General features: G+C 40.0%; 1 protein-coding gene across 3 annotated transcripts; it reads right to left on the bottom strand.

Moving 5' to 3' along the window:
- Positions 1–617: 617 nt before the first annotated feature.
- On the bottom strand, positions 618–21,668 carry LOC131799173 (A disintegrin and metalloproteinase with thrombospondin motifs adt-1). Of its 3 annotated transcripts, XM_059116866.2 has the most exons (27): positions 21,517–21,668; positions 20,731–20,862; positions 18,119–18,283; positions 17,049–17,392; positions 15,789–16,035; positions 14,231–14,401; positions 13,924–14,094; positions 12,969–13,139; positions 12,586–12,756; positions 12,149–12,319; positions 11,727–11,897; positions 11,298–11,468; positions 10,751–10,921; positions 10,158–10,328; positions 9,741–9,911; positions 9,035–9,205; positions 8,517–8,687; positions 7,937–8,107; positions 7,349–7,519; positions 6,916–7,086; positions 6,142–6,315; positions 5,600–5,770; positions 4,972–5,142; positions 4,200–4,376; positions 3,409–3,752; positions 2,467–2,716; positions 618–1,962 (listed from the first exon to the last, which is right to left on the bottom strand). In XM_059116866.2, exons 2-27 carry the CDS (start codon positions 20,807–20,809, stop codon positions 1,922–1,924), a joined length of 4,728 nt encoding a protein of 1,575 aa, XP_058972849.2. In that variant the 5' UTR covers positions 20,810–20,862; positions 21,517–21,668; the 3' UTR covers positions 618–1,921. The 3 variants fall into 3 exon arrangements, with proteins under 3 accessions (XP_058972849.2, XP_058972850.2, XP_058972852.2); XM_059116867.2 differs by lacking the exons at positions 12,149–12,319; positions 12,586–12,756 and having other exon boundaries at positions 21,517–21,666; XM_059116869.2 differs by lacking the exons at positions 11,727–11,897; positions 12,149–12,319; positions 12,586–12,756; positions 12,969–13,139 and having other exon boundaries at positions 21,517–21,663.
- Between the last annotated feature and the right edge of the window lie 444 nt (positions 21,669–22,112).

Raw genomic sequence — 22,112 nt, forward strand, 5'->3', positions numbered from 1 at the left:
CACAAACGGTGATACGAAGACTTAAATCCAATTTATTTCTTGGCTGTCGTACTTTTCGTGAAAATCGAGAAAATTCTCTTATGCACATGGACACTGCCCAGACTACTGCAATGTCTGTAGACGTGTCTAGCCAGTCAGAGCAAGGATATGAAAACAACTGTAAACAGTTTAACCCTAATGAAAACAAAACAACAGATGAATAATAATTTAAAACGAAATCAAATAAAAAACAGACAAATACACTTGCTGGCTTAAATCCTACTTAAATGAAGATTCGATATCAATTGCAAAACACTACTTGCGACAAAACAAGTCGGAGGTCTATTGAGAAAACGACAAGAGGACAGAGCTGGAATGGCGCCAGTTTTGTGACTGCATTCGCTGCCCATACGGGTGTGTTTTTTCAGAGTTTTTTTCAATCGGCCTCTCTTTGCCGAGCTAAGAAGACGTGGAGCACAGCTCGTAATACTTGTTCAGTTCCACAGATCCCAGTCTCATTTCAGACCGAAACAAAAACATTTTCCACGCCTATTTCAGTCATTATCTCTAAATTCTCCACCCTCTTTCACATACATGTCGAACCTGATTTGCAAGTCATATTCACTTGAAATTGCAGCTTGGATAACTGTAGTTTTATTTCCTTCTCTGCATTTATTATTTATTTTTAATCTAAAAGCAAACATATTGAAACACACGCATGCTTCCCTTTAAACTGTGTACAACCAAATTTACCGTTCAAAGCGACCTAAGACATACCGACACATCGCTTTAAACCTCGAACAGCGGAGTCCATAGTCAACTATAAGGTTGACCGCTCAAGATGCTGTTGCTACTTAACTTTAATATCAATTTAATTTTTCATCATTCTTTCTAAATAGCAATAAAAATCAATCGATTTCGGGAAAGCACTTTACCTTAAGTCTGACAATGAATTAACTCTTCATTATTTCGTCACTTTCGCTTGAGAGAATTTGCAGTTCACGTTCATTTGTTCTAAGGCTTTTAACTCAGCGTTGTCCCCACATATGATGTACATGAAATACGTGGTATTGCCTCTTAAGCTCTATTCTAGTCTAATATAAACTAAACATACCCTGTAAAAACATTTTAACTAGCCTGTTAACTTTCAGGGCCCAGTTGTTCGAAGGCTTATTAGCGCTAACCCACGGTTAAAATTTTAATTTGGGTTTCTTTATTCCTTTAATTTTTTTCTGCCGTTTTACGGTTAACGATTAACTCCACTGGGACCTTTTTAAATCTAGAACTTACTGATTTTGAAAATTCCGAAGTTTTGGACAATAAGTTATTGCATTTATTAGCTGACGCTTGGCTACATTATTGGTATTATCATTATCATTATTATTATTTTTTTCATCATCATCATTATTGTCACCATGAGGGAAAAATCATTGTCTATCGCCGTGGGAAGGAGGGGGGGGGGGGGGTTGGGGGTGGGGCTTGGTTGATGCCAGGAGCCTATCACTTGTGATGGGCTCTTGTTGATGCACAATAAAATTTACCTGGTCCCCCCTATAAGGATTTGTAGAATTTGGATGATTCCCGTCTAAAGCAGTCAATTTTCTATTGTGCCCCATTTAAACTCTCTTTTCAACGATTGATCTCCTGCTGTTCCCCTTGACTGAATACCATGTGATTCCCCCCACCTAAAATCCTCCCTCTCCCCTCCCCACCGGTTAACAATGACAGGTCAGTGGGTATCAAATTTAATAAACCAATTTAGTGGATTGTTAATCTCTTGCATTGATGATAATATTACGCCTGGAAAAGAACAACCTGTCAGTTCACCGAAGCTCCCAAACATAATACTGTTAGTCTGTTTTGTTTCCCTTTACTCGTTACTTTACTGCAGAGATTGGCTCTGAATGGATTGCGAGGCGATAAATGATCTGTGATGTCAGATCTATCTTGTACGTCTTACGTATTTGTAGCCTGCCGCTGTCGCTGAAAAAGAAAAGAAAAGAAATTTGAAAACACGCAATCAGTGACATAAATATTAATAAAATAGGTTGGAAAATTAACGTTTTAGTAGGAAACTCAGCATTAAAAAAATGGCACGCTTTTAACTGACTGAAGTTTGAGATAATGCGTGTTTGTAGATGACAACTATAACAGCAGAGGAGAATGGGGTTTTTAGCGAAATAAAATGAAACTGGATATTACTGTTGGGAAGCTTTTTTTCCGGATTTCTGTCCGGGTCAGGTTCTTCAGCCTGTTCCAGGCGTTCAGTTAATAAAACGAAGCGGGATAAAAAACAGTGCCACAGAAGCGGAGGAGTCGCGTAATGCTCCAATCTCCAGATCCCTCGCTTTTTTTTAATTCACCTCTATTATCGCGCTCTTTACTACTTCGCTCTATTTTTAACTCACTGAACGCCTCGCACAGGCCGCAAGTTATAGTTCTGTGCGTACAACTCTCTCTATTTTTAATCAATTCCTTTGTTCTCACCATGGCAGGTTCCTTTCTTTAATTTCTTCACTAATGTTTTGAGTTCAGAGAAGGTTCGTGAAGAGTACACGTCTCTGCCTGAGGAAATGGCCTCCAGACTTTTCCTATTGACCCGCTTTCCAATTCCAAGCGAAATGATGCGCACGCCCTTTTCTTTAAGAGGCTTTGAAGCTTCGGTAAGAATCTCGATGTCTGACTTCCCGGAGTTCTTTTCAACTGTTTGCACCCCATCCGTCATTACGAGTGCCACCTAACAGAGTCAAATGTCAAACGTGTTAAATGACAAAGCAGATATTGATGCCATCGAAATGTGAACGAATCGAATTCAGTTGCCGTGGTGTGCTGTCTAGCCTATGACGGGTTCTCTGTTTGTGGACGCATAAAATATGCTGGCGGGCCGGCGGGTGGTTAAGTGAAGATCTAGAACATAGGGGTCATTCTATAATTGTTTCTCTGACAACCGCAATACCGCTTTTCGTTAGCGCGCTCTTTCGCGCAGCTCACTTACTAAGAGCCTAGAGTGAGCTCGAACCGTCAAACCATAAGTTCGCAAAGAGATGCAAACTTCTGTACTAAATTCCGTCAAGTTTTTCTTCTCTACAAAATATTGATAAAATGTTGATATTAGATAAATAACAGTGAATCTCAGGCAAGCACTGATATTCTTTATTACAGAGACTGACGAAAATTTAAGATGTAAATAAGACACACCTGCAAGGATTTATTCTAGAAAATTAAGAAAAATGAGTAAAAAAAAAACTCATAGACGACGGAAATGAAAATGGTGGAATTCTTGGGACATACACTCAGTACATTATGGTTGACTAGAATCTTTGAAGCAGAAGCTTTTTTGAAGCGTAATCAACAGGTTATTAGTGCTGGTCGCTTACTCCTTAAAATTAAAGCTCGATTGTGATCGTGATCGAGAATATATATATTTACCTTATCCACGTTATATCGCATGCCAGCGGCGTATGTGAAAACGTCTCGGTCTGCCATACGTAATGCTCTGTCGATGTACGTGTACCCTCGTTTATGGGGCATGCTTTGAACCTTTTCCTTTACGTTTTGTCTGGTCAGATTTTTTCCAGACAAGTCATTGAAATGGAGCTGCACAGAAGCAGTGGTGCTGTACTCTATAATAGCTATATGGGTGTAATCTTCATCCACCTGAAAGCTATCCACCAGACCACGAATGAAATTTTGAAGAAGCTGAAAGTTTTTTCTGGAAATGCTGCCAGATGTGTCGGCGATGATAGCAAAGTCCAGAGGGATGTTGCAGCTCACTAAGAAAACAAAACAGCATAATAGGTGTAAACCCACTCAGAGTGCATGAAGGCATTTCCTACTTGTGGCAAGATGGTTGGTAAGCTGGGGTCCGCGTCGAGAGGTCCTGGTTCGAGACCTGGCCTAGTCATTGTGTTGTGTTTTTGAGCAACAACATTTTACTGTCACAGTGCCTCTCTCCATGAAATGCTGGGGGGGGGGAGGGGGGTAGCAGGAGGGAGTAGTAATACTCCTTGTCGCTTCATGTTATGAAAACCGGGATAAGCTCAGGCTGGATGAGCCGCTTATCTCGAGTGCAAATTCAACCTACTTGTTTATCAAGATAAGTATTGAAGTAAACATTAATTTTAGTTAAAGACGAACAGAGCCATAAGTTCCAGTAACTTGATACTTATGTTCCTCAACTTCTATTTACAGTTTGCGGATCAAATATCTTCTATACTCACCTTCACAAGGTAACCACGCGGCACATGAGGCCGTTAATGTACTGTCTCCAACACAATATCTGCCTCCGTTAGAGGGAGGGGGGTTGTTGCATTGCCTTCTTCTTATTCTCCGCCCCAGGCCTCCACAAGTTTTTGAGCATGGACTCCAGCTGTCCCATCGGCCCCAGTTTCCATTTACTATTAAAATGAAAATCAAAACGAGGATATGTATTACATAGGTATTACATAGCTAATTAATGTTTGTGAGCCAACTGTGCAAAACGAATGTAAAATCGAGCTAAAAATGTCATGAGGGTTTTCTTCGGTTCCAATTTCGGTTACAGTGTTGAAGTAATAAACTCATATTCTAAAATATGAGTTTCCTTGATGTGTCGATGACAAAGTGATAAAAAAAAGCAAGAGAGGGGAAAATTGCCATTTTTCGCGCAAAGAAGTGAGAACCATTGTAATTTTTCACAATAAAATAAAATAATATATAGATAAAATTTGAGTATTCCTCGTGGAAAGAAGGCCAGAACATTCAGATTTGCGCTCTTAAATAGAGCTTACGTGGGTAAAGAGTGTTGGCTCACAGTCAGTCGTAAGCTCGGTCCCTTGTTAATGGGTTTTAAACACCGAGAGGGTTATTACACTCTACTTAACATTCATATCTAAAGCTCAGGCGATCATTCTGTGACAAGATCGTCTGAACAATCTGTGAGAAGATGTCAGTTTAAATTAAGAGATAATTTTGTTTAATTTAAATCAAAAGGGACTCCGTAAAGAGTATTACCTGAACAAGGTCTTGTGTTGCAAGGAATTTCTTCCACCGCTTCGCCAGGACACTGCTTACCGCCATTGGACGGACGCGGATTAGAACAAGATCTGTAACGACGCTTAACTCCACCTGAACACCTCCTTGAGCATCGGCTAAAACGACCCCACTGAGCCCAATTACCATCAACTGTCACACCATAAATGAATAACGGGGTAAGTTCCCGTAACGAAACTGTGGTTCAGTGTCGGTGGGGAATATTACATGATAACTTGGTTATATCAAATGAGTTGATAATGCAAACTGGCCGCCTTAAAACGTTCCTGAAGATGATGTCTCGATTGTTAGCCTTTCGTCAGAGTGACAACTTAAACACATTAAGGTTAATAATGCTTAGAATTTCGGGGTGTATGGCGTCAGGAACGGTAAATGTCTGGGGGGGGGGGGTTACCAAGGGCTGGATCCATGACCCTCTTAAGAACAAGTTTCGTTTATTTTTCTGTAAAGTTTTAAACAGAAAATTGCAAAATCATATTCAAACACATATTTTACGATTTCCGCGCAGCACCTTGCTTCATTATATATAAAGTCTTTGGAGAAAGAAAACAATGACGAAAATAGAGTTAAAGTAATGTCGTGTAGCTACCTGGGCAGGATGATCTCTCACAGTAATAAATTTCTCTGCTTTCTCCCCGACACCGTACTCCACCGTGCGCTGGTGGGGGACTGGTACAAGTTCTGGTTCGATACATTACTCCAGATCCACAGGAAACTGAGCATCGTCCCCAGTAACTCCAGAAGGACCAACCACCATCAACTGATTGGGTTATAGTAAATAAAGCGATTGAGAAAAATGCCATTAGGGCTAATAGAGAAAAATGGAGTTTGTTCCATTAGAAGTGATGAAAAGCCATTATGTGGCTGTGGGTACCAACGAGTGTCCTTCAGCTTGCATTTTCTATATATACATATTTATGATACTGTTGGAATTGCTTCTCCTTTCAGAGTTCAAGACGCACGAACTAAACGTAAGGCAGCCTTAAATTTTCCAGCTACCTGCAATTTAAATCGTAAACATCAATTCTTAGGAAGCAGAGCATTCGTTTCGTTGATCCCAAGTTTGATTATTAACACCATCATTACACAGCTCAAGGTATCTATCATTATGAACTTATTCAAACTATTTACCAGGGCACAGTTTATCTTCATTGCAGGATTGTCTTTCCTGTTGGCTCCCAATACACCATGATCCACCATTGGAACGTGGGGGATTGGTGCAAGTACGCAAACGGACCTGTGTTCCTCCTCCACATGATCGTGAACACCTGCTCCATGGTTTCCAGTCAGCCCAGTTGCCGTCGACTGTTTCATCAGGGAAGAGAAAAATCAAAATTTCATCATGTTTTTATCTCCGCTTTTTCATTAAATGGATGGTCCGATTTGCACAATTGTTGTTGAATACGTGAGACATTGAAAGCTATTACTATGTACGCTTAGGTAAATATTCTCAAGCGACTACCGGAGTCACTAAGCCAATAACGAAAGACTGACTCATCCTGTCCCAGGAGACGTGAATGAACCGCTCATAAACTCGATGAAAACGTTTTGCTTTGTCCCAACCATTGATTTGCAAATTTCAATTCGCTATTAATCATAATTCCGTTCCCGGCTATTATTGGCTAACTGATTTTGTAAACCTCGTAATAGTAGGGTACTGTGACGACTATTTATCCTCGACTAATCACCCTCAGAGTCAGATTTTACTCATGAAAGGTAAAATAAAATCCAGGACTAGTATAAAGGGGGTAAGTTTCTAAAGAAACGGTGATGCTGCGTTGGTGGGGATAATACAAGACAATTTGAGTTTTTTCAGCGCAGTTGTTAAATTTGCGAACGTAAGGATTTTCTAAAATGGAGGTTTCGACTGTTGGCCCTTCGTCAGGCCGAACGATTCGCTCTTACCTGGACACGGCCGTCTGTTGCAAAAGCGAGTCTCCTTGTTCCTTCCTGAACACTGCCTGCCACCATGAAGAGGTGGTGGATTTGTGCAGGTTCGCATTCGGCTCTGATCTCCACCACCACAGCTCTTACTGCATTTGCTCCAGCTTTGCCATCTTGCCCAGTTACCATGAACTGCGAAATTAAAACATAGTAGTTAGATGGCTTGAATAAGGGAACACCAGATTACAGTCTCAGTGCCTTAACCACTCGGCAACACTAGCTTTTAAACTTTAGCCAGTGAAGATTTCGTGGTTGAACGCACCACTAAGGGCGATAAAAAATACTCATAAGCGACTCATACCATTAGCGAGGTTCTTGTCTTTAACAGAAGCTGCTCGTTCCTGGATAAAGTAATAGACATCATTCACTCAGGGAGAATAGAAATAAAGTTTACCTTCGCACGGTTGCTCATTGCATGATTGGACCTGTCGTCTATCTCCGATGCAATTTGCTCCACCAAAGGCGGGTGGGGGATTAGTGCAGGATCGTGAACGTACTTGAGTTCCGCCCCCACATCTCACTGGGCATAAGCCCCATGGGTTCCATCTTGCCCACCTTCCATTCACTGTGAGAAGTTTTTTTCATTGACGAAAAGAGAGGCATCAAATAAAATTATTTTAAAAACTAAATATCTGTTTGTGTTTTCATGCAGACGAATACAAGGTAGTGTCTGTACGACCAAAAAATTTAACGTTTACAATGGGAATTTTATTTCAACCGTTCGTATTTCTCCATAATGAGAGCAATTCTTCTTGAAATAATTACCATTTCCATTGTTGAGGAGAAATTCGTCTTTAAAGTAGTGTGTAAGTAAAGAACTTGCATCTTGAGGTGATATCTAATGTCCTTAATCAAGTGAAATTTTGTCATTACTGTATCTAATCTTCCCCGATCTGAACGGGCCACATATCAACTATGCATTTAAGATGGCCTCCTAAAGCCCGGACTTTCATTATAAATCCCAGCTAAAAGGGTGACTTACCCGGGCAAGGTCCCTTGTTACAGGACTTGGTTTCATCACTCTTTCCCACGCAGTCTTTACCACCAAAAGTTGGAGGAGGATTGGTACAGGTGCGGGATCGACTCTGAGTTCCTAATGAGCATGACACACTGCAAGGAGACCAGGGTTTCCATGCAGACCATTTCCCGTCCCCTGAAGAAGAAAAGCCATGGTAAAACATGAAAAATAGTTCATGATTCATGAATGGTGTAAGTGAAAACAAGCCTTTTGGCAAGGTGCATGCAATGTCGCGACCCTCGACGCCGACACCTGGGTATGTTAGTGTTAATGCAGGATGTACTTCTACATGAAAAAGAAAAAGAATGAGTAAAAAATAAGATAGAAGAATTCACGGAGAAGAACTAGCAAACGAACAGAAATACCTCTAAACAAGCAACTACTCCATGAACGACCATTCAACAGTATGGCTGCCGACTAATCACTCGATTAATGCAAGGAGCTAACTTCGCTGCTCCAAAACAAAGATTACCTGTATATTTTGTGGAGTACTGAGTTAAGTGTTTATTTACATTATTTTAAAAGACAATTGTTTTATCATTACCTGGACATGGATTGTCGTTGCATAATCGCGTGCTTCTACTTGGTCCAACACACTGCGCTCCACCAAAGGCCGGTGGAGGATTGGTACAAGTTCTTGAACGGTCTTGCACGCCACCTCCACACGTTAAAGAACAAATGCCCCAGTTTCCCCAAACTGTCCATTTACCGTCCACTACCAAAATGACGAGGAAAAGATCAAGGCGGATAGGTTGAAAAAAATTGGCAGAGACATATGACATGTAATCTTCTTTTCTATGAGTAATTTTAACAAGATGAAACATCACAGAAACAACAAGTCACCCGAAGATCGGTACTGGATCGGTACTGGAATAGGATAAATTAGTTGTATGCAGATATTTGTAGAGAAGCTAAAACACCACCGTGGCTAAAACAATGATATAAAATTCTGCAACTAATTTAAGAGAATGAGTTATGGTTATATTTGTTGCTTCTTCAAGGGTATCCTAGAAAATCTGCATTTATCCCTACAGAGAAGGAGTAAAGAGGTCCAAATCTAACCCGGACAATGGTTCTCATTGCAGGATTGAACCTCTTTGCTGGGTCCTTCGCAGTCTGCGCCACCATGTGCTGGAGGAGGATTGGTGCATGATCTGGATCGTTCCTGTTGCCCACCACCACAACTGACTGTACAGGGGCTCCAACTGTCCCAGCCAGTCCACCTGCCATTTACTGAAGGAGATAGAGCGCTTCAGGACACTTCTTCTTTTTACCCGACGTTAAGACTTATTGCAATTTTATCTACCATTCCTAAGCCTTAGAAGATAGTCTTTCCTCGTTTGTTTACCACGTGAATCATGGCAATTTAAGCAGTCCATGAAACGACACGTTACGTCTATAAAATTATCAGCATGCCGTTTGAGAAGAGATGAGTATGCAAAAAAGGATTTTGGAAGCTCGTAGAAAATAGAGAGCCCATAATCATTGAGAAAAGTAATTTGCTTGAATTTAAAGATCTCGATCATGAAGGAGATGGTTAGCAACATAAAATACTGGTTTTGCTTTTTTTCGCTAACAGGAGTCGTTGAAGCAACAAAATAGTTCGATAAACCGGAAAAAAAATGCATATTTTTTCACAGCTTTATATCAAATATCTTTCGACGAGATTTATAGCGAGTAGACTAGAATACAAAACGAACCTTAGTTTTTTCTTTCTCACAGTTAAACAGAGTCGTTAAATGAAGCTGGATTGCTTCCTTCAAATTACCTGGACATGGAAATTGCTGGCAAAATCTGGTCTCCATACTAGAACCGTCACAAGGTCTTCCACCGAAGGCTGGAGAGGGATTGGTACAAGTTCTTTGTCGATCTTGAACTCCACTTCCACATGTCAGAGAACATGAGCCCCACTCTCCGAACAGTGACCATCCTCCGTCGACTATTAGATAACAAAGGAAATACTCGTGATTACATTCCAAATTTTTCAAAAACTTTTCGTATAGCACCTTTGGTCACAGAATTTTAGGTGAATGTGTGTATGGGGTGGTGTTTATGCAAGATCGTGTTTCTTTTCTTACAGTTGTGTAGCTTATGTCTGCTGTTACTGTCCATGCGATTATTGTACACCTCATAACGACCTTACGATTCACATGTATTTAAAAGAATTAGGTGTTGACGTGCTTACCTGGACATGGCAGAGTATTGCACAGTCGCACTTCACTGCTCTCTCCTGCACAGTATTTTCCATCGTTTTTCGGTGGTGGGTTGGTGCATGTTCTGGAGCGATTTTGTATTCCACCGGCACAAGAATGGGTACAAGGGGTAAACTCGCTCCATTCTGACCAGTTTCCGTCAGCTTAATCAAGCGATAAGAAAATTAGCAAAGTAAGTGGAGGGAAGAGACTAAATGATACCCACCTTTCTATGATTATCACGATATCAGGATGAGGTAGAACAATACCAATTTTAAAAAGCCGGAGGAAATCATTATTGGCAATTCTAAGTTATGAGAACAAGAATGAAACCATGAACGTCTCTTCTAAGTTAAGCACATAATCGATTTCTCAAGCTTCCTTCCCTGTTTTCAAAGTTACCAAATATTTTTCCTTAGAGAAATCGCCACAGAAGATAGGAGAAGATTGATTTTATAAAACCATCCGTTACATATGGCAAATGCGCAAAAGGTAGCAAACTGACAATGATTCTTTCTCTTTTGGTAAGGGTGTGATAATGAATAACATGGAAAAGTACAAGTGGAAGACTGTCAATCGAATTTACCAGGACATCCTCGTTCGTTGCAGGATCTTAAGCGAACGCTTTCCCCTTCGCAGTCGTCTCCTCCAAATGCAGGTGCAGGATTGGTACAAGACCGCTTAGATAACTGAATACCACCACCACATGACACTGGACATGGTTCCCATGTTCCCCACCTTGTCCACCTTCCGTCGACTGCAAATGTTTGTTCATAAGTGATACGTGTCAGAGGCAGCTGAACTCATAACTCTCTGTACTTATCGGTTCATGTCCAAATGTCTTAATTATCAGTTTGCTCCAATAGTTGGTAGAAGGGCTTAATGATAGATAGCGGCGCTGAATAAGCTTGAATGTAACCACTAACAATGAAACAGATGGAGAGAAACACCTTCTGGTTTTCTTGAATAAGCCTACAAAGAAATAGTGGTTCTGGTGGCGTTGGTGGCCTTTTCAGTCACCTTTTTATTGTTGATGCGGTTCGTTTGTGTATCTTGAATAATTAGTAGCTTCCCCTATCAATATGAAAAAAATATACAGGTAGATTTCGAGAGAAAAAATAAGTATTCATTACTTGGACATGGGTCTTCATTGCAAGAACGCACGTCCTGTCCTACTCCGCTGCAGTCCCGGCCTCCAAATCGTGGCGGTGGATTGGTGCAAGTTCGGAATCGGTTCTGCTTTCCTCCAGCGCACGTGACACTGCATAGCTCCCAATCCCCCCAATCGGCCCACTTTCCATCAACTGTGGAATAAATGAATCCACCGTTGTGATACGTCTGCCTTAAACTTTGGATGGACCATGCAGAAACAACAACACCAAACACGGAGTACTACACGAAATGCATTCAGGCGGCTCGCTATTGATGACCAGGAGGCATAGAAGTATATTTGAATCAATTACACTCACAAAGCAAAACTCCAATAACACACACGAACAGCATAATATTTTCATTCTGCAATCTAAATCATTGGAAGTGTGCGCCTTGTTAAACGTAATTACCAGGACACTCCTCTTCGTTGCAGGTTCGAGAACGCCAGCTGTCCCCTTCACAATCTTTTCCTCCAAATTCAGGCGCAGGAGCAGTGCATGATCGGCTGGACGCTTGAATTCCACCACCACATGTCATGGAACATTGTTCCCAGTCTCCCCATCTTGTCCACCTACCGTCAACTACACATGTAGTGATAGGGAGACATTAGACTTGCGATATTTTTCAGACTTCAGAGAATAATCAAAGAATAAAGGAGCAAATGTGGAGGAGGTATGAATTCCTTTTTTCGGAGATAGTTAAGTACAAATTATTTGACTTATTGATTTAGAAACAAAACACGTTAGGCAATGTTAGAAGAATCGGTCTTGAAATGTAAAAACATGATAGCGTACAGTGAACAGTGATAAATAGAATAGTAAGAAGTATTTACTTGGACATGGGTTGTCGTTACATGAACGCTCCTCGACGTTTTCTCCAACACAGTCACGGCCTCCAAAATGTGGCGAGGGATTAGTGCAAGTCCGAGTTCGGCTTTGCACTCCTCCACCACAAGTCACACTGCAGACCTCCCAGTATCCCCAATCGGTCCAATTTCCATCAACTGTGGAACAAATTACTCATCAGCTGAAAGAACCTTCATCAAAACTTTGAACAGCCCAGGAAGAACACAAAAAACAAACCAACAAAAAAAACTGCTTTATACTTCCAAAAGAATAGCAGTAAATTTCCGCAATCCATGACCAGGAGACAAGAAGAAACCTCTGATAAACATTTAAGGTGCTCCGGACAAAAAATTGAACATCATTGAGATGTTTCAAGCACATCAAACAAAGCATGATTTACTTCGTAACAAGCATCGGTATTTACCAGGACATTCCATTTCTTTGCACGGCCTTGACCGTACGTTATCTCCCTCACAGTCAGCTCCTCCAAACGCAGGGGAAGGATTGGTACATGATCGACGGGACAACTGAGTACCATCACCGCACGATTTAGAGCAAGCCTCCCAATCACTCCATCTTGTCCACCTTCCATCAACTATGCATCCAACAACATTTCACGTTAGTGGTGGTTATAGTTATTGTGTTATGTTCACTATCACATCATAAAGATGGTGTATGAAAAGATTAACTCGTCTAAAGGTGATAGAAGTGAACTCCAAGAAAAAGGACTTCATATGAATGTGTAAAAGAAAAATGAAAGAGAACGAGGGAAGAGCCACGCTGAAACAGTAACAATAAGTTATTTACTTGGACACGGTTGGTCGTTACAAGACCGCGTATTTTGACTCTCGCCAGTGCAGTCTCGACCACCAAATTGCGGCGGAGGATTAGTACAGGTCCGACCACGACTCTGTGTTCCTCCACCACACGACACACTGCATTGTCTCCAGTCTTCCCACTGAGTCCAGTTTCCATTAACTGCAGAATAGAAAACCAACCACCTTGAAAGTAGTGTATATGCTTTTTCGTCCTTACACTGTGCCATCCATAGGAGTCACGTGAAAAAAAGACGCATTTTACAGATTTTTTTTGGCCAGATGAACGTCCATCCGACTTCAAACATAAGCAGGAAGCTGGTCAAACTTCGTATCCTCGCAATACCTTCTGCTTATTTAGCATATGCTGAGGTAAGGTGTTTTCGTTTTTCATTTTCTCATTTGAAATAGGTAGAAATGACCTCTGACTACAATTGTATCCTGGACCAAATCACTTTGGTTACCTTGATCGTCACTGGACGATCATCATAAAAGTATGTCTAAAGCAGTCTATATCTGCCTATTCTTATCTATGCCTCCTGGTCAAAGGACTATCTTTTATGGTGCGATTAGGAACCAAGTCAATCGTCTTGTTACTAAAGAGTAAGTGTGGTCCGCCCAAAAAACTTAAGAAAAGAGGATTTACATGAAAATTGGACGATTCTAGACCGAGGCGACCACTTTCCAGTAGTCTGGAGGATGTTGAGTCATAGCATCAGTATAGCACGAAAAAGATTCAAAATTTGGAAAACTGAAATGAGCGATCGTGTTCTTATGTTTTCTAATCTATCTTTATTTCATAATCCATGTTCTAATTCATTCGCAGTACCGATTTATTGATTGATTGATGAAGAAGCGGTGATGAAAAGAAAAAATTACTCTTTGGCAGTGAAAATAGAAATATTCATGGCTGACCTTTCTTGGATATAAGACTGATGTTTGCATACCTGGACAGGGCTCCTCGTTGCAAGGACGAGTAAGTATGCCTTCCCCGGAGCAATTTTTTCCGCCATGAGAAGGTGGGGGATCTGTGCAGGTTCTATATTGATTCTGTATTCCTCCTCCACAAGTCACTGGACATATTTCCCACGGTTTCCACTCGGTCCAGCCCCCATCAACTGTTAAATAAAACACATGACTGTTTCTAAAATGTAGGTTTCACAAGGTCAATCACTTTACTTAAATACAATTCATCGAGACCCTTCCCATTATTCCTCTTTAGTAAGGCTCGGCACAGTTAAATCATATCCTTACCGGCGCATGGTAACTCGTTGCATGGACGTGTCTCGTCGCTGGCACCAGGACACTGCCTTCCTCCGTACGCCGGACGAGGATTGTCACAATCCCGATATCTTGTCTGTTGGCCACCACCGCATGGTACTGTGCAGTCACCCCAGCCTCTCCAGTCAGACCATTTTCCATGAACTGTGGTATAGAATTAAGTATTTAATGAGGTAGATCAGGGCTATTACCCTTAAAAGGACGCACATTGACCCTGCGATCCAGAGATGCTGCATTTCAATATGAGCATCACGAAATGTAGCCTAAATTTTTTTGTCGGCCACTTACAATCATTTATAATCTTTGTTATTCCTAACCAACTTTGGTGAATCTTTTTCTACCAAGCAATCGTTTTGCTGTTTTCCTCGCGGAGAAAAAGATTAAAATGATTAAGACAGAGCTCTTTCATGGATTGCCCTTTGCAAAGGATCTGATTATGCAGAGTTTCAAATACGTGACGTAGCTTAATCATTTTCCTATTTCTCTTGAGTCTTGAATGCAATCACAGAAATCGACAAACTATCGGGTGGCAATTGTTAAAAGACAAAATTGGCATCTAGCAGGAATTTTCATTATAAGTGATTTTTGACTTATTTGAACGTGAAAATAAATTAAAATAATATATTAGCACAAACCACTCAGTAAAAATTATAATAAGCCAGTTTACAATTACATATTCCTTTTGGCGGTCTTATCTTACAGGCATAATTTAGCACGCTCGACACCTCTTTTACTTAGAGGTGACTTTAAGTGTAAACATATAGTACTTTTCATCTTCCGCACTGAATTTGTAATCAGATAACTTATACGACTAGCATGTAGCTCTTTAGGGGCGGTACCTTGGGTACGCCCTTTCTTGTCCGAATTTTGTGATTATTCTGCTGTTATGCAACAGTCTTCAAGGACTATTTTCTCTTAAGATTATTTCTGTTAGTAAGTTTATTATAATTTTTATATTATCAAGCTTGTTTTTGTTTTACCCGAACTTGACCATAAGACCAAGAGATTTAAGTTAGAAAGACATTTCGTAAAACGTAAACATCGCGAAGGTATCCACTTAGTATGCGTACTCCGCTCTGCATAATTTAGCGTGCTTCGCTATTTAAGTGTAAAAGCATGACGAAGGTTAGAGATTGACAGCTCAGTAAGTGTCGCCTTTGTAAGCGGTGACCCACACTTCCCTAGAGAGATCAAAGCTAGTCCTCGTTGTAATAACTTGAGTAATAAAAGAGGGAATAAAAGAAATAGTCAACTGAACGACGAGTGTCAGGAAATTATTTCTAACACAATTATAAAGAAACAGAAATGGTAACGGACAAAATTTCTCAAAATACTTCTGTTTTGATCTGCATGTTTCCCAGAGTTAACTAGACTAAGTTTGTTGATTTTTTATGCTTTTTGATAGAGTTGTCTTCCTCAAACCCTATTTTTTACGCATTATTCTGGATACGTTTGCCTTTTAATTGCATCAACGAAGGAAATAACTTCACCTTAAAAAAGGGTGTGGCCAATATTGAAAGGGACACCATACCTGGACAGTTTCTTTCAGTCAGCTCTGTAACCAAATTTTTAAGCTCTTTAAAATCTGCAGCTGAGTACACATCCTCATCCGTGGAAGCAAGTGTCAAAAGGTCAAACAGCAGGGTACCTGTTCCAATACCCAGAGAAATCACACGAATGCCTTTGTCTTTCAGAGGTTGAACAGCGTCATGGAGAATGTCGGAGGAAAGAAATCCTTCCCCCACCGTCTGTCTTCCATCGGTCATTACCAGAACGATCTATACAAAAATAGGAGACAATTATGTCAAGAGTTAAAGAAGTATGCTCTACACTCCAGGTTTTTTAAATTTTCTAAAAACGTTTTTTTGTCAATAATGACGATAGTCACTTCGAGAAAACTAAGAACACCGCCATTTTAAACCTTGCACCTTGCTTTACAACCTGATCAAGACATTATTTTTGCCATCCCTTGTCGATCCGTCCGGACAACGAGGAGCCACAAAAAGGCAGTCTTGACTCAAATAAAGGTTTTTTTTTCGCGATACGTAGTCTTACAGCGACTTTAGAACAGTGAGCAGTCCTTTTGAGTGTGCGCCAAGTTTACTCAGTTGTTATCGAAATGACGGTCTCCACTGTTAAAGTTTTATAAACATACGTAAAGACACTTTTCTATAAGGTAAGGTGGATCTCTGGGTCCTCAACATGCCGTAAGTGGTAAAGTTTTATGTAACACAGAAATCATGAAAATACGAATTGTATCGTTATAACTTATATTACGAATGAAAAACAACAACAACAAACAAACATGTGGATATTATTTACGAATGAAATCTTGGAGGGCCGGTTCATTAAACAAACTTTACCCCTTGTTTAACGTTCTAAAATATTTTGAATTTAGGTGAATCTTTTATCTGAACATTTATTTTTGTTACGTGTGTCAAAAGGGCCGAAAGCTAGCAGTGCAAGGACATTTATTTAGTGAAAACATCCCTCTTATAGAGAAGACGTGCGGCCCACTGCTTGCGTAAAACCGCGGTTGGGGTTAAACCTCCTGTGAATGTCCGGCCTTTAGGGTCTAAACCTATTTTAAGGAAGGAAAAATTTCCCCTTTTGGTCATGATTCTCATGACTTTAAATCAACTTTACCTTGATTCTTTCCGGCGACAGCCCTTTAGTGATAAACTTTCATGTTCTCAACTCCGATTACGCTTGGAGCAGTGAAATCAAAATCAAAACCGGTCATTAATCTGTAAGTACAAAAAAACTACCCAGCAGTCCTTCCTTTTCTTACCTTTGTAACATTTGGTCTCATTCCACCTTTTACAGAAAACACCTCCGTGTTTGTCAAATGCAGACCCTTATCTATGTAGGTATATCCACGCTGATGGGGAAGCTTACGGGCTTGTCGTTTTAGATTAACTGCATTCAGCTGGACTCCGGTGAAACTATTAAATTTTAACACGACAGACGCTGTACTGCTGTATTCTACTATAGCAACATGGGTTCCTTCTTCTGATATGTCGAAACCATCGATCATCTGCTCGATGAACTCTCTCTGCCTTACGAAGTTCCGTCTACTGATGCTGCCGGAAGTATCAACCACGAAAGCGAAGTCTAAGGGTTCGGGGCAGCCCTCTACATTGAAATATTGAATCAATCTTTAGCAAGGGATTCAGTAAGAACTGAATCATCTGGTGAAATTGGAGACTGACAACAGAATTACTGAAGTTGCCAGTAGCTCAGAGGCAAAGTTGTTAAGGACAATAAACCAAGAAGGCTGTTACAGAAATATGTATTGTTGTTTCCGTGTGATTTTCGGAACAAATTTATTACTTACTTTTCCAGTGTTTTAGCCTCTTAAAATTCGTAATTTCTCTCAATCACCAACTAGCGATAATCGCCATTTTTTAGTACAACTGTACATCGGTGCTTTTTTTTCCACTATCAATGTGTCAACGTGCAGGTCATGAAACGCAACTTACTGATAGCTTTTCAATCTTTTTAAAATATTTAATTTAAAGGAGCTCAAACGAATCGCGAGCCTCTTAAATGGAGACAAAGTAAGGAGTATACATGTTCCAAAAAACAAACACGGAAAAATCATTAAATATTTTCGTTATGAGGTCGACAACTGGTCTTCAAAGGTTCTCACAAGAATTGGTCTCACTCCCAACCTGCTCGCACGCTTCGTACAAATACAAGAACACTTCAAATACTGGGCAGACGCGAAAATTTATCGGGACGAGCTAAGAAGTGGACCTCGTATTATTTTTCTTTTTGATCAGGTGCAGTTTGCTGTATTCCTTAACAATTATACCGACATACAGTCCCCCTAACAATCCGTGTTGGATCTTCACTTACCGAGTTCTCGTGGTTTAATACACCGAAGAGAGCAGCCATAATCTCTAGAAGATGGACAACATTTCAGTCCATTTGAGCAAGCTTCGTCTGATGAGCAGCGATTGTAAATTCTTATGCAATCGTTGTTTACAGTCGGAACTTTAACTGCAGGGCACGTTGACCTTGCTTCAAGAAAGAAATAAAAGAACAAAAGTAAGATAAGACAAAATCACCCATCACGTCAGTTTGACTTACATTAGCCTTGTGCCAAATCATTTCATCAGAATTTTATTGCCCATCAACCACAGTTACGCTATGGACTAGGAATGCCACCAAACTCTCCAAACAATCACTTAACTCCATAAAAATCGCCAATTGGCGAAGAAGGGTATAAACACGCTACTAAATGAAAGTAAATTTTACCATTGTCTCCCTGAGAATTGGTACTCAAACTACCCTTTTAATTTTTTTTCGAACGACTTCTTATGGTTGCAATCAACGAGAAGAAGGAAAAATAGGAAAAACGAAACTGTCATTGTTACGGAATAGTTCCTTTCTATAAAGGCTCAATCTCATCGCGATCTCTTTTGAAGAAACACAGTGGCTCCGTAGTATCTAAGAATTTAGATTTGACATTTTGTTATTTTGAAGATTCCGATGTTTTTTCAGTGACTTTTTTTGGGGGTCACAGAGCAAACGATAAAACTACTCACAAAAATAATATCCACATGTTTGTTTGTTGTTGTTGTTTTTTGTTCGTTCGTTTGTTTTTGCCGTTTTCTTTACCAAACTTCAACTAAATTGAGTTAGGCCTATCTAATCACCCACATCCGTAAATTTTTTATGTATCGCCTTTCAACCTCTCCAACCGCTCAACATCCGGTGGTCTTCAAAGAAAACCAAATATGCTTTCGCTGTTTGATTTTCAGCTGCATTGCTTTAGATAATCGATAATACTTTCGATGTGTGGTTGGCGTGTTTGACCGAGCACGCCCCTTGGCTCTCATTGTTATTCCTGAATGTCCCATAATAAACGCGAAGCAGTTTGATATCTTTTTCCTTTAAAAGTTAAATTTGGAGATTAACGACATCGCCTGTTTAAACCAGTGAATTACTTTTGTTTTATTTTATCTTAACAACGAAACTGCATTTAGGGTGAGAACATATCACATGGTTCCAATCTGTGATAGTTGTGAGTCACATGATGTAATAGCAATTCTATGAAAAGTAATCAAGTGTAAAGAAAGTTAACAAACCCTTTCGGCAGACGGCATATTTAAGAAACGTTAATGGTTAGACTTTTGCAATCAGGTGACCTCTCGCGCATGATATCACGTAGCGATCTCAAGGTCTCACACAAATGGCAATTCAGAGCTATTTTCGGCTAACTTTCAATCCGCCCCAGAACAAGTTGTTCGAACTATTTCCGCTATTGTGACGATCTGAAAAAGTCTTAAGTTCAAATGTTGAGCGCTGTGCAAGCAAGGCAAAACGTGTGCGCCTTAAGATCCTACAATTGTGTAGCTTCTCATTCGTAAGGGGTCTGGTTACTGCGCGCGTAATGTAAAATTCTCACAGTAAAAGCGGCATATAACTGTCTAGACCCACTAGACATTTATTACTTCTATTTTTACTAGCAAAAAAAAATCATGCGGTGGTTTCCTTTCTATAACAAAACAGCACGTACTTTTCGACTTAGAAAGCGAAAAGAGGAATTTCACAAAATTTTTTGATGAACGCATTCCAGGGTAAGCACCTCTCCAAATTCGAATATTTTAAGTCTTTCAAGCCGCGACTTGATTTCTCATCCCGAGTTTGGAATATTTGGTTATCTCCGTATCAAAGTTCTACATTTTTTTGGATAAAATGGTGTTATTTCTAGCCTTATGACTCTAGAAGAGTATTTATCTTAGCACTAAGACATCTTAGCCTTATCATTCGGTCTCTTCTTAAGCGTCTTTCAACTGTTAAGTTCAAACATTCCTCACGTAATACTTCTTCCCCTGCTGGAGAGAAGATTGGCAAGAACTCTGACTTTGGGTGGAGGTGATAACAATTTTCTCACTGATGAAATTTGTTCCAAATAAGAATAAAAGAAAAAATGTATAATTGAAGGTTTTCATGTCACTCCAGACTATGGCCTTTACATAGTCGAATACCCAGGCCACTTAGTTCTAAATTAGCAAAGAAGTTGATCTTCACTTTTAACGTAAATAATGATAACCATGTAGCAACTTTAACATTCAGATGTCCGATTCAACAAACGCCTCACAAATGAATTTCACGGAGTTGGAAGCGTTTTTCTCCAACAACAAAAAAACAGAAAAAAAGGAACAAAAAGAACCTGTTAAAAAAACTACTCTTATCACAATTACGGGTAAGTCGCCGGCCTTAGGCCTTCGATATTCAGTTTTAGTGTCGGAGGACATGTACAGCATAAACTTCATCAATATTATCAACGTAAATTATAGCACTTTTTTAGAAACAACGGATCAGTATAAACACTGGGTTATAACGTAGGTCTTTTAAGATCTCTAAGTTTGACCTGGCACGTAAACAAGCTACGATTACACGGATATTTTCAAATCTTGTTTCTAAAAAAATTTAAGGTTCAGTCAACCACGGATACTTACAATACCCAACGGTGGCTCGTGCCTCGAGCAAGATAAACAGGACGGAACAAACTCCAAAAATCTCCTTTAAAAGTGCCATGTTTCCCTCTGCTTCGTCGTAGGCCTACCTTTGGCCACGAAAATATTGCTTCCCTGAAGATTAGAAGGTATTATATAGATATCAGCATGCAAGATCGTGAAATGTCAGCATCGACAGTGACGGAAACGCCCACTGAACTTGGTGTTTGTGTAACCGATTAATTAGAAAACAACTGACTTGACTGCGTAAGAGGTCATTTGTCAGCCTCTTTTCGTGATCTTCTCGTTAACTTGTGATTAATTTAATGATCTTATCTTTTTTTGCATTTCTTTGGACAAACGATACTGACGAGTCACCTCCTGAAGCTTTGATCTAAAATAACCCAACTAGAAAGTTCCATTAAAATTAAATGTGAGACCCTTCACCATGATAGAAGGGCATCTTCCCCGTAATGAGATCATCGTGACATGTTGACAACAAAGGCCCTTTTCCTTGGATGAATCGTTTACACTATGCTTAAAATGAATATGTTGTAAGGAATGTATACTTGCGACATATTATTATCAGATCTAATGGTCAGACTCTTTCGAGGTTAGCCAGCCATCAGAGAGACAATCGTAGAGATGTTACCCGCTGTGACTCGACGGTTTTTTTTTATGATATAATCCATATGGACACATCCAGGAGTACTGGCGACTAAATCGATACTTTTCTCTAAAAGTTTACAATCACTTTAGTACTACTAGCAATGGTCATGGTCTACATACGTTTAATAGGAATGTAATTTTGCGTAGCCTGCATGATAAATGCATACGACATGCACTTCAAGGTTTACACAGTGCCGCAAACTCTCCATGATTTTTCTGAGCAAGCAAATATGTAGGCTTGATCGACAGAATCTTCTTTATGATCACAGCCATTTATAATATGATCGATCCAGCCTTGTGTTGTAGTGTGACTCGAGTTTGAATGTTTTTTACTTTTTGGCTCTTTTTTTTGTACCTGTGATGAGCAATTAAAGCGTTTTATGGTTTAACGAGGGCTCTTGAATTTCAAGGGTGCATCCAATAATGTGATCGACTTGCTTATTGACAGATTTATAATGAAAAATATCAAAGAAAATGTAACTTGTAGAAAATTCTGCATACCTGACCTGGGCCTGACGCCAGTCGGAAGTGTGGGTTACCCTCGATGTTACAATCATAACTAAATGGACAATTCTTAGCCAACAGACAAAGGCGGTTTTTGGTGCCTAATTTGTGGTTAGTCACTGTCTGGACCAGAGGCAACAACAAATCCTTAAAAATCTGGGCTGTTACAAGTACGAAAAAGGCTTTTCAAGTCACTGAGCACGAAATAACTA

This window comes from Pocillopora verrucosa, chromosome 10, assembly GCF_036669915.1.
Source record: "Pocillopora verrucosa isolate sample1 chromosome 10, ASM3666991v2, whole genome shotgun sequence".
NCBI lineage: Eukaryota > Metazoa > Cnidaria > Anthozoa > Scleractinia > Pocilloporidae > Pocillopora > Pocillopora verrucosa.